The 13166-nt window shown below is 41.0% G+C and overlaps 1 protein-coding gene across 11 annotated transcripts in view; it reads right to left on the reverse strand.

The window, feature by feature from the left end:
* POGZ (pogo transposable element derived with ZNF domain) overlaps positions 1-13166 on the reverse strand; it is a 55796-nt gene that overhangs the window by 17628 nt on the left and 25002 nt on the right. For 8 of the 11 annotated variants that reach the window (XM_009181179.3, XM_009181205.4, XM_009181209.3 and 5 more), the window contains 7 exon segments: positions 11673-11848; positions 10608-10716; positions 9133-9423; positions 8833-9051; positions 4855-4961; positions 3845-4182; positions 3293-3447 (listed from right to left, as the gene is read on the reverse strand). In XM_009181179.3, coding sequence (XP_009179443.1) covers positions 3293-3447; positions 3845-4182; positions 4855-4961; positions 8833-9051; positions 9133-9423; positions 10608-10716; positions 11673-11848 — 1395 coding nt within the window. 11 annotated transcript variants of the gene reach the window in all.

The following is a 13166-nucleotide window of genomic DNA, read 5'->3' on the forward strand; positions in this document are numbered from 1 at the left end:
GACCAAGCTGGCTACCCTGGCACTACACTGCAGTATCACCACTGATTCTTTTTTTTTTTTTTGAGACAGTCTTGCTCTGTTATCCAAGGTGGAGTGCAGTGGCATGATCATGGCTCACTCTAGCCTTGACCTACTGGGTTCAAGCAATCCTCCCACCTCTACCTCCTGAGTAGCTAGGACCACAGGCATGCGCCACCACACCCAGCTAATTTTTGTATTTTTTTTTTTTTTTTGTAGAACCGGGGTTTCTCCATGCTGCCCAGGCTAGTTTTGAACTCCTAAGCTCAATCTGCCTGCCTCGGCCTCTCAAAGTGCTGAGATTACAGGCCTGAACCACTGCACCTGGCCCGGTTGATTCTAATATACATTCTACTCCCAAATGATTAGTCCAAAGTTCCACTGTCTAATATGGTGGCACCAGCAACATGTATCTAGTGAACACTTAACATGTGGTAAGCTCGAATCCAATTTAGATTTGTATTTGAAAAAAGAATGACAAATATCTCATTAATTTTAAATTTTGAGTTCATGTTGAAATACTTTTAATATACTGAATAAAATATGCTGTTAAAAGTAATTTTGCCTATTTTTTTAAACTTTACAGTAGACCCCCTTTGCCAATGGGAAATATATGTTCCAAGACCCCCAGTGCATACACGAAACCTCAGATAGTAGTGAACCCTATACATACCACGTTTTTTCATATATACATATATATATATACACACACACCTATGATAAAGTTTAATTTATAAATTAGGCAAAGAGATTAACAATAAAAAATATATTATATATAAAAGGACAATTATAACAATACACTGTAATAAAAGTTATGTGAACGTAGTCTCTCAATAATCTTACTGTACTGCACTCACCTAGTTTTGGACTGTGATTGACTAAAACTAACTAAAATTGAGGATAAGGGAGCACTACTGTATTTAAAGCGAAAAAAATTAAAACTACCCATGAAGCTTGCATATTTCTACTGCCTAGTGTTAGTATAAGCCATTAATGTCAATTCCATTTCCCTTGCCAATAAATAGTCAAAGAGATATAGAAGGAAAGCAATTCTCATTCATAAGAAAACAGATTCAAGAAAGAAAGACGCGAAGATAAGGTCTCTTCTTTGTCTACCCATTTTTTGTCTGGACGTAGTGCCTGACACTTACACAGTCACCCTGCTATGAGCCAGAGACAAGAGAATTATTGGAAAACAGCAGAGCAGTCAAGTTCTAGGCTGAAGCATCCGTTTCTGTATCTCTCAGTTAAATGATACAAAATATATTCTTATTATTTTCTTTTGTTTTGAGATAGAGACTCGCTCTTTCATCCAGGATGGAGTGCAGTGGTGTAATCTCAGCTCACTGCAACCTCCATCTCCTGGGATCAAGTGATTCTCGTGCCTCAGCCTCCTGAGTAGTTGGGATTATCGGCGTGCACCACCACACCCAGCGAATTTTTGTATTTTTAGTAGAGATGGGCTTTTGCCATGTTGGCCATGCTGGTCTCCCCTGGCCTCAACTGATGCACCCACCTAATCCTCTCAAAGTGCTGGGATTACAGGTGTGGGCCACCACACCCAGTCCTTGTTGTTTAATTCATTTTTAGTTAAGGATTTTCATTTGCAGCAAATGCTTCCAGATAATATGCATATGTCTTTTATGCTTTTGATCATGCTGTTTTCAATCACCTAAAAGCTTTTCTTACTACTTTCCATCCGTCTAAACCTTTCTTAAATTTAAGCACAACTTTCTTGGAACCTAACCACAAGGATTTTTTCCCTTCTCTGAACTATTTTGCCTATCAATGATATCTTAAAAATGTCTATGTTTATAATATACTAATTTGTTCTCACATTTTCCTATATTTACATAATTTTCGTCTTTACAACAAAACTGGAAATCCTGTAAAGGACATCAGAAGTATTCTCAACACTGGGCTTAAATCCTCACAATGTCTCCTTAGTAGAGGTGTATTTAGAGGTGTGTGCTCATAAGCAAGTGACTTAATTTCTTTGAGCTTATGTTCAGCCTACATCTATCTATAAAATGTACAGTGTAGAAAACATTCCAGCTCAACTTATATTTCATTGAAAGCACTGTCTTTTTTTTTTTTTTTTTTTAAAACACTTTTTTTATTATTAAATTATTTATTATTTTTATTTTTTTTTTTTTTTTTTTTTTTTTTTTTTTGGGAGATGGAGTTTTGCTCGTTGCCCAGACTGGAGTGCAATGGCATGATCTCAGCTCTCTGCAACCTCTGCCTCCCAGGTTCAAGCGATTCTCCTGCCTCTGCCTCCCGAGGAGCTGGGATTACAGAAGCGCCCACCACCATGCCCAGCTAATTTTTGTATTTTTAGTAGAGATAGGGTTTCGCCATGTTGGCTGGGCTGAATTCCTGACCTCAGGTGATCCGCCCACCTCAGCCTACCGAAGTGTTGGGATTACAGGTGTTAGCTACTGTGCCTGGACATATTTTCTTTTCTTTTTTTTTTTTTTTTTTTGAGATGGAGTCTTGCTCAGTCGCCCAGGCTAGAAAGCAGTGGCGCAATCTCAGCTCACTGCAAGCTCCGCCTCCCGGGTTCATGCCATTCTCCTGCCTCAGCCTCCCAAGTAGCTGGGACTACAGGTGCCTGCCGCCATGCCCGGCTAATTTTTTACATTTTTAGTAGAGACGGGGTTTCACTGTGTTAGTCAGGATGGTCTCGATCTCCTGTCCTCGTTATCCGCCTGCCTCGGCCTCCCAAAGTGTTGGGATTACAGGCGTGAGCCACTGCGCCCGGCCCATATTATCTTTTATCCTATTTAATTTCTTTGAGCTTATGTCCAGCCTACATCTATAAAATGTACAGTGTAAAAACACTCCAGCTCATCTTATATTTCATTGAAAGCAATGTCTTCATGATAAAGTACTTCATAATATTATCTTCTATCCTACATAAAACCTATCAGGGTATTAACTAAAGTGGATGAGCAAATAGATGACTGTTCCTTCTATAAAGAGACCTAAGAAATAAATTCATTACGTTTGTTTTTCTACAGTGGTTCTGAATCAAGGCCCCTAATAATTCAGGATCTGAGACTGAACTCAATCCATGCTCGAACAAAATAAAAGTCAGGCTTGTAAAAAAAAAAACAAGGTGAATGAAGTAAAGAACTGGCTACAAATATGAAAAGTACTTCCTCTACACTGTTACCCACATGTAAATAAACATAATGGGCTCCCCCCAGCGCCATTCAATGAGTGAACGGCAAGGTATATTCCCCTAGAGTTTAAGAGTTTCCAAACTTACTAGTAGATTCATAGGGACTATGAACATTTTCCAAGTGGCACTGAAGCTGGAAGGGAGTGGAAAACTGGCGGTAACAGTGCTGACAGATAGTATGACCATCTACCTCACCGTTCTGCTGATCAAGTTCTACATGGTGTTTCATATGGTTCATGAATCTGTAATAAAGTACAAAGAGAAAGTACAGAAAACATAAAAAATCAGTAGCTTTTTAGAAATATAATGGTAAAATCACAGAACAAACATTATCTACTCCCCTCCATTCCCCAAACTTCCTGTTTGGGATATCCTTTTCTGAGCCCAGAAAAATAGTGAGTTCTTGAAACTAAGAGAGTTCTGTGAAAGGAGATGTACTGGTTTCCTTTACTCGATCCAGTGACCTTTTGTTTAATACCACAATATCTCCTTCTATAGTCCTAGTTACTGATTTAAAGATAACCCCAGCAAGATTGTATAGTAGTTAGGTCCATTCTCCAAAGAGAAAGACTTAAAATATATAAGAAAATGTAAGTCTTCTCTTGTCCAAAGTAACCTCCAAGGCTCTTCAACACTTACCGAATATTGTTTTTTAGTCTTTTGGTACAATGTGGGCATCGGAAAGATGTGGCGACCTTAGGGAAATTTGTGAGCTGGGCTACTTTGCCACCATCCCGTCCATAGTAGAAGTCATCTACAAGCATAATGAGTTTGGTCTGGACGGCATCACCCACGTTCTCATTTGGCTCTGGTACTTTGGTAGGTGGTGACAGAGCAGGAATAGGTGTAGAAGAGGGTGTGGAAGCAACAGGAGCTGTTTTCTCAGGGGATGGGGGCTTTGCTGCTGATGGGACACTGGGTTCTGAATCCAGGGGCTTTCCTTTCTTCTGGTATTCAACCATTTCTGGGCAACAGTACTATAAAGAAAGACATCTGATCATTCTGGTTATCCTGGGGGCTAGAATGTGCTAACTCCTTAACTTCACTACCATTCCTTGTTAATGGTTTGGTTTCAGGTATTCTCATTCAGCTTTCACCCTTCAGTCTTTTAGTGTTTCCAAGTTTCACTCCTTTTCTAGAGTATATCCACAGCCATACGCCACCCAAACACCATACTTTGTACTTCTCCCTCCTGCCTGTCTTAGGTCCCTTAATCATTAGTATAACTCGGCTCTGAGCTCCCTGGCAAAAAACAATTTCCAACCTTTTTGTCTGGACTAATACCAAAAAATGAAAAGCTAAAAAATAGAAATAAGAGCTCCTGATTCATCCAATGATACAATTAACAGAAAATGAACTGAGGCCAATATGGTTTGAGTCCTTATTACCTATAAACCTGTTCTTCTGTGTGGTTTCAAAATCTACCATGCTAAGAAAGTAAGATCACATATGTTCTGATCTATTTGAGGGTCTTTAAATGTATCCCATCACATTCCAAAGTACACAGCTCTTTTAAAAACAGACCAAGAGAAACAGTAACCCTCTAAAAAGCTTCAGTCATTTTAGAGCCCCTGCTTCACAAGCTTCCAATATTAATGAAGGTAAATGGCAGAAGCCACTTAAGCTGGATCACAGGTGATATCACTTACACACATGTGACCTCTCAAAGCTTCAGTAACACGAAATTGAGCATTACACCGTGGACATATTTTCCGTCCACCATCCTGGAGGTCAAATACTGGGATGGAAGAGGTCACTGAAAGAAGTGAGAAGAATTGATAAGATTAATACAATGACACCGGAAAAAGATTACTAACCTTTTGGGAAAAGGTCAAACACTCCCTGAGAAATATATAAAACGATAAGCAAGCATGAGAGATCACTATGGTTTGTTTGTTTTTGTTTTTTTTTGAGACAGGGTCTCTCAGTCTGCTGCCCAGGCTGGAGTGCAGTGGCACGACCAAAGCTCACTGCAGCCTTGACCTCCCTGGGCTCAAGATCACTATGTTTGAGGCACGTTCCTTTTATTGTTCTAACTCTAGGCCAGGGGTCAGCAAACCACAGCTCGCAGATCAAATCCAGCCCAGCTGCCAGTTTCTGTTTGGCCCATAACCTAAGAATAATTTGTATGTGATTTTTTTTGTTAAGGTTTTTGTTTTTGTTTTTTCAATCTTGCAGAACTGAAGTTATATCCAATAAAAAACTCTCCCCTCGCCTCCAACCCAGCAACCACCATTCAACTTTGTCTCTATGAATCTGACTACTCTAGGTACCTCAAGTAAGTGGAATCATATAGTAATTGTCCTTTTGTGACTAGCCTATTTCACTTTAGTATAATGTCCTCAAGGTTCAACCATGTTGTAGCACTGTTGTAGCAGAATTTCCTTTCTTTTTTTTTTTTTTTTTTTTTTTTGAGAGGGAGTCTCGCTCTGTCGCCCAGGCTGGAGTGCAGTGGCGCGATCTCGGTTCACTGCAACCTGCAACTCTTGGGTTCAAGTGATTTTCCTGCCTCAACCTCCCGAGTAGCTGGGATTACAGGCACGTGCCACCACGCTCGGCTAATTTTTGTGTGTTTTTTTTTTTTTTTGAGAGGGAGTCTCACTCTGTCGCCCAGGCTGGAGTGCAGTGGCGCGATCTCGGCTCACTGCAAGCTCCGCCTCCCGGGTTTACGCCATTCTCCCGCCTCAGCCTCCCGAGTAGCTGGGACTATAGGCGCTCGCCACTTCACCCGGCTAGTTTTTTTTTTCGTATTTTTTAGTAGAGTCGGGGTTTCATCGTGTTAGCCAGGATGGTCTCAATCTCCTGACCTCATGATCCGCCCGTCTCGGCCTCCCAAAGTGCTGGGATTACAGGCTTGAGCCACCCCGCCCGGCCTCAGAATTTCCTTTCTTAAGCCTGAACAATATACCATTGTATGTGAATACCACATTTTATTCATGCCTTTATCAGTTGATGGACCTCTGTGCTGCTTTCACCTTTCAGCTATTGTGAATAATGTTGCAATGAGCATAGGTGTACAAATACCTGTTCTAAACCCTGCTTTCAATTCTTTTGGGTATAGAACCAGAAGTGGAATTCCTGGAGCATACAATTCTATCATTTTTAACTTTTTGAGGAATCATCACACTGTTTCCAAAGTGGCTGTATCATTTTACATTTCCACCAACAGTGCGTAAGGGTTCTGCTTTCTCCACAACCTCAACAATATTTGTTATTTTCCGGTTCTTTGCTAATAGCCATCCTAATGGGGGTGAGAGAGTACCTCATTGTGGTTTTGATTTGCATTTCCGTAATGATTAATAACGCCGAGCACCTTTTCATGAGCTTATTAGCTATAACTTTCTTTGGAGAAAGCTCTGTTCAGTCCTTTGCCTACCTTTTTTTTTTTTTTTTTTGAGATGGGGTCTTGCTCTGTTGCCCAGGCTGCAGTGCAGTGGCACAATCTCGCTCACCACAACCTCTGCCTTCCAGGTTCAAGCAATTCTCCCATTTCAGCCTCCTGAGTAGCTGGGAATACAGGCACACAACACTGTGCCTGGCTAATTTTTGTATTTTTAGTAGAAACAGGGTTTCACCATATTGGTCAGGCTGGTCTTGAACTCCTGACCTCGTGATCCACTTGCCTCGGCCTCTCAAAGTGCTGGGATTACAGGCATAAACCACTGCGCCCAGCCAATCCTTTGCCTATTTTGTTTGTTTGTTTGTTTTTTTGAGACGGAGTCTCGCTCTCACCCAGGCTGGAGTGCAGTGGCGCCATCTCGGCTCACTGCAAGCTCTACCTCCTGGGTTCATGCCATTCTCCTGCCTCAGCCTTCCGAGTAGCTGGAACCACAGGCGCCCGCCACCACGCCCGGCTATTTTTTTGTATTTTTAGTAGAGCTGGGGTTTCACCGGGATGGTCTCGATCTCCTGACCTCGTGATCCGCCCACCTTGGCCTCCCAAAGTGCTGGGATTACAGGCGTGAGCCACAGCGCCCGGCCTCCTTTGCCTATTTTTAAAAAAGGTTGTTTGGGAGTTTTTTTGATATTGAACTGTAGGAATTCTCTATATATTCTGGATGTTAACCCCTTATTAGATACATAATTCGCAAATATTTTCTCCCATTCTGTGGCTTCCCTTTTCACTGTGTTGACAATGTCCTTTGATGCACAAAAGTTTTAAATTTTGATATAATTTAATTTACCCATTTTTTTCTTTTCTTGCCTATGCTTTTGGTGTCATATCCAAGAAATAGTAATCATTGTCAAATCCAGTATCATGAAGCTTTTTGTCCTATGATTTTTCTTTTTTTTTTTTTTTTTTTTTTTGAGACGGAGTCTCGCTCTGTCGCCCAGGCTGGAGTGCAGTGGCCGGATCTCAGCTCACTGCTAGCTCCGCCTCCCGGGTTCACGCCATTCTCCGGCCTCAGCCTCCCGAGTAGCTGGGACTACAGGCGCCCGCCACCTCGCACGGCTAGTTTTTTGTATTTCTTAATAGAGACGGGGTTTCACCGTGTTAGCCAGGATGGTCTCGATCTCCTGACCTCGTGATCCGCCCGTCTCGGCCTCCCAAAGTGCTGGGATTACAGGCTTGAGCCACCGCGCCCGGCCAGATTTTTCTAAGAGTCTTATAGTTTTAGTTCATTTAGGTCTTTGATCCATTTTGAGTTAATTTTTGTATTAAGAGTAAGGTAAGGTTCAACTTCATTTTTTTGGACACGGATATCTAGTTTTCCCAACAACTTTTTTTTAAAGGTTTTTACCTTTTTTTGAGACAGGGTCTCGTTCTGTTGCAGTGGCATGATCACGGCTCACTGCAGGCTCAACCTTCTGGGTTCAAGCCATCCTCTCACCTCAGATTCCTGAGTAGCGAGGACTGCAGACATACACCACCACACCTGGCTAATTTTTCTTTTTTTTTTTGTAGAGAAGGGATCTCACCATGTTGCCCAGGCTGGTCTCAAACTCCTAGGCTCAAGTGATCCTCCCACCTTGGCCTCCCATAATGCTGGGATTAGATGTGAGCCACTGCATCTTGCGGCTTTTATTTTTAAAAGGTTGAAATAAAAGAATAACATTTTTCAACACATGAAAATTTTATGAAACTTAAATTTCAGTCCATAAATAGTTTTTAGTGGAGCACAGCCATGCTCATTCGTTTATGTACCTGTGGCTGCTTCCACACCACAACAGCACAGCTAACAGCTGCAACAGAGGCTACATATCGTGCACAAAGCCTCCAAATTTACTACTAGACTCTTTACAGAAAACATTTGCCGACCCCTGCTCTAGACCATCGAAAACCCTCATGCTCATATTCTCAACCTGAAGATCTCTCTACCAAATCCCAACTTTAAAACCTTGTTTAGAAATCCATCTCTTCCATGAAGTTATCTTTCATTATCTCACCAATCTCTTGATCAATTTCACTAATCTCCAAAGCACAATTACACATAGAATTTCTTAGAGCTGATTCAGTTACACTTTTTATAAGTGACTTTCTCCTTACTAAAGTTTCTGTAAGAACAAACTACAGCAGCTATATTTTATTTTATTTCTGTATTTCTGAGTATAGAGCTCTGATACAACGAACACTTTATTAATGTTTTTGAATGACTGGCTGCTCAGGGTCTTTCAGGTTATTGTACCTTTCATTGATGACTCAGGTCCGCTGGTTCTTTGAGAGCCATGAGCAGAGCTGTTGTTGGACACCACCACTGGCCCAGCACTCTGGCCCAGGGAAGGGATTGTGTTAAGGGTATTCACCAATTTGGCCACTTCATTGCTATTTTCACCTGTAACGCCAGGTCGCTTCACAGTGACAAAGCTGGCAATGCTCACTGCAGGTGGAGAGGGGAAGGAGGGAGCTACGGTGACCAAGTGATAATCATCTGTTCTCCACCCACCATCCCATCCTAGCTCTGCCATCTCCTCTTCCCAAGCCTTACCTAGCTTGGGATTCGTGGTCTGGTTTGACTGGCCAGGAGACTGAACAGCTAGTTGCCCCAGTGAGGTTGGCTGTGTGGCAGTGGGAGTGGTGGAAGTGCTGGGAGTGGACTTGGTCTGCTGGGACTGGGACTGTGGGACGGTGCTTCGAATGGTAAGAGTGGCCGGGATGACGGTGGTGAAGGTGTTGGTGGTGGGCCTCACAGGCATTGTGGAGCCTGGCCTCACAGGGGTCATCTGGGAGAACACTTGTGGAACTCCAACTGTCGGCTTAACAAACTGGGTACCTGGGGCTTTAAAAGAGAGATAAAGTACCAGATCTTGGTCAGTGAGCTCACCTATAAAACATTCTCCCTGCCTTTACTGGAAAGATTATTTCCCCAAACTGATGGATGATCATCAGAAGTTTCCAAGAGTAGTATAGATTCTAAAGACTAAGAAAGCACAAGGTGTCCATATTGACAAAATAAATTAGCCTGGGTAGCCTAAAAACATTTAGTTAAGACTCCCATCAACTCCTCCTGAAACACCTTACCACACTGCCTTTTTAATTCTAAGAATACAATTAGTAGCTCGACCTCGGTACTGGCAATATGGGTGTATATAGGCCAAATGGCAAACCTGGTCCTGAAAAAAGAAATCAGTCTTTCTCAGAGTACTAAAGGAGTCTTCCGTCCTTTCCTATCAACTCAGAAGACAGACTATGTCATTCTACTAGGATGTCCCAAAGGAGAATGTCTACTGGCTCAACTGTAGACGATTCCACTGAGAAAAATAAAGAAATACCAGGGTAAGCTGGTCAAACTGAGGGCTAAAAACCCCTGTGGGCTATGAGAACAAAAAATAAAACCTTAGGGAGACAAGCTACAGAGGTACCCTTACAAATAGCTAAATTAAGATATTCTTTTTTGGTCTGAATTGTAGTAAACTTATACATGCTAAATAGAGCAATGGAAAATTCTAAGATTTTAAAAAATTATCCTTCTCAGAATCTTAAAAAACAAAAAAACTATCTAGCAGAATCTTAAAAAAAAAACACAAAAAAACTATCTAGTCATTGACAGTATTTATCCATAAAGGGAATGGTCATTTGTTTATATCTAAAATCCGTGCTATAAAATTAAAACAAAGTTTATAATCCCACCGTGCAAATGAGGAGATGTGTAAGGAATGAATTTGTGAGTTTGCATTAATAACATTTCTCCAGGATAACAAACTTAATAGCTGACTAAATACCAGTTACAGAAAAATGACTATAAACTCTGTTTTACTACTTCATGAAGGGTGGTAAAAAGCTAAACAGAAATAAATAAAACCACCACCCCGGCCAAACAGATTTTTAAAAATTGGGCTTAAATCATTAAGATTTTTATATTTTCTTTAAATATACTTACTAAATGACTTAGGATATGTAGAACAACAAAAACAAATCTTCTGGATGCCGGTTTACTCCAAATGGATAGACATTTTTCCTTACCTGGAACTAGTGTAATTGGTCTAACCGTTTGGCCTTGCTGTACGTTCAGCACAATCCCAACCTGATTCATTGCATTTTGTACAGGCCGGACATTCCTTACAGGAAATCCCTGTATTAAAAAGCAAAATGATCTTTAACATGGAGACCAACTAACACTAACAAACATTGCAGTATGACCTATATCCAAAAAAATTCCCATACTCTTACTTAATGGTTCTCTCTCTAGAATTATAGCTTTTAAACGACTGAGATGGAAAAGTTTAGGAAATTCTGGCAAACTTTTGAGTAACAAAATATCAAAACTAGAGAACAAGCTTTGGTACACATGAGCAAAAATGAAAACCTATTCCCTGACTTAAGAGAGCATTGGTTTAAAAAACCTCATCAACACATTGGCTCCCTGAAGTGCTAAATGAAGAGAAGCGGGGGTGGGGAAGCGGGGGGAAGAGCAATGTTCACTGGAGTGATTCAACATACCAACAATCCTAAGAAATTGTTCCCAAAGTCTACTTCAAAGGCCACAAACCTTTGGCAAATTCATAAGAATTTACAACTCAGGAAGCCACAGGCAGAGAAGCATTTGCCTTTAGAATCAGGCTTTCAGAATTAGGCTTTCAACTTCAATTCAACACATTATATATCAAATAAGTCATCTTCCTTATCTCCCAAAGGTCTCCATGAACTCCACCAATTACATATATACATCTCCAAAAGTTAACTAACTCATCCCATGGGAAGAGGAGCAGTCCAAGCAAACGGTGAAAAGCCGCAAGAGCCAAGCATTAAGGCTTCCTAATCCAAGCTTTCCCACTAATTTCTCTCTAGATTTTAATCAAATCACTTAACAAACTTCTAAGGGGTTTAAAGAAGATATTACCCAGCCATGCTATCTAAGCTGGGCTTTCCACAGTCAACATCAAATTGCAGAACAGTAAATGAGAAAGCCAGGTCAAGAGACAAGACTTAGAACCACTTCTAATGATGCCAAAGACCCTAAGTCAGAGCTTTCAGAGGTTCATAGTCTTTCTCTCCTCTAGCAACCTTGGAATTCAGAGTCCTACTCACCTGTGTAGTGATAAATATTGGTTGTGAGGCCACAGGGGAACTAGTCACATGATTGGCATTCTGCATGACCTGAACAGGCCTCAATACCGGTTGAGTAACCATTGTGCCCAGACCTGGGGCTGGATTCTGGGTCAGGATGAGTGGCTGTCCACCTTGCTGGACCAAAGGATTGCCAGCTAAAGGGCAAAGGAAGAAAAAAAAAAAAAAAAAGGAATGTTAGAAACAGTGTTAAACCCACTTTATTTTATCTGATTTACTTTATTTTATTTTATCTGATACAGGGTCTCACTCTGTCACCCAGGCTGGAGTGCAGTGGCACAGTCATGGCTCACTGCAGCCTCAACTTCCTGGGCTCAGGCGATTCTTCCACTTCAGCCTCCCAAGTACAAATCCATATTTTATTAGAAACAGAAATGGTGTCCTATATGCCAAAATATTCAAGACTGCCACTCATTTCAGGTTTAATGTGACCAAATTCACCAAAAAATTAAGCTTCACCCAAATCTACAACTAACAGAAAAACAGATGGGTAGGGGAGGTTCACTAACACTTTACCCATATGTCATAACTGGGGATGAAAGACACATTAGAGTTCTATGTGGCTAGTACCCTGACTCTCATGATTTAAGTGACCACATATAATCTCCTCCACCAAAGCAGCAGAATAAAATATGTTAAGTCTTTTTTCCATATTTTAACTAGGTAAAGCCTGTTTTATTAGAATATAATTTGTTAGCTAATCCCCCTTAATTTTTTTAAAAGAATATTCATCAACAAACATTAATTCAGCAAGTACATAGAATCTAAAGAATGGTTTCTCTTCCTAGTGAGTTAAATCTGAGAAATGCAAGATTCTTTAAGCAACCACTGGGAACCCAGAGACTGACAGGCTACCTACTGTAGCCTTTCTCTTTATGTCATCAGGGCTGATAAACAGAAGACCTGGACAAAAACTAACCCACACCAAGTAAAAATGACATGATTTCAGAAGATAATGATTCATTCATGAATAAATATTAATAAACTGGGCTATTTATTATTGAAATATCTTAAATTCCTTTCATTTGCGAGACAATTTTATAAATATTTTTAAGTCCCCCATTGCATGACATTTGGTGAAAAAGCCAATACTAAGTTTCCTGATTTACAAAGAATACTCAAAACCAGACAGAAAATTTCAGAGTGCCAATATACCTAAGCTAAAGAATCAAGCAGGCCAGGCATGGTGGCTCACGCCTGTAATCTCAGCACTTTGGGAGGCCAAGGCAGGCAATCACTTGAGGTCAGGAGCTCAAGACCAGCCTGGCCAACATGGCAAAACTCCGTCTTTACTAAAAATTAGCCAGGCATGGTGGCGTATACCTGTAATTCCATCTACTTGGGAAGCTGAGGCAGGAGAATTGCTTGAACCAGGGAGGCGGAGGTTGCAGTGAGCCAACATAGTGCCACTGCACTCCAGCCTGGGCGACAGAGCAAGGCTTTGTTTCAAAACAA

This window comes from Papio anubis, chromosome 1 (assembly GCF_008728515.1).
Source record: "Papio anubis isolate 15944 chromosome 1, Panubis1.0, whole genome shotgun sequence".
Lineage (NCBI taxonomy): Eukaryota > Metazoa > Chordata > Mammalia > Primates > Cercopithecidae > Papio > Papio anubis.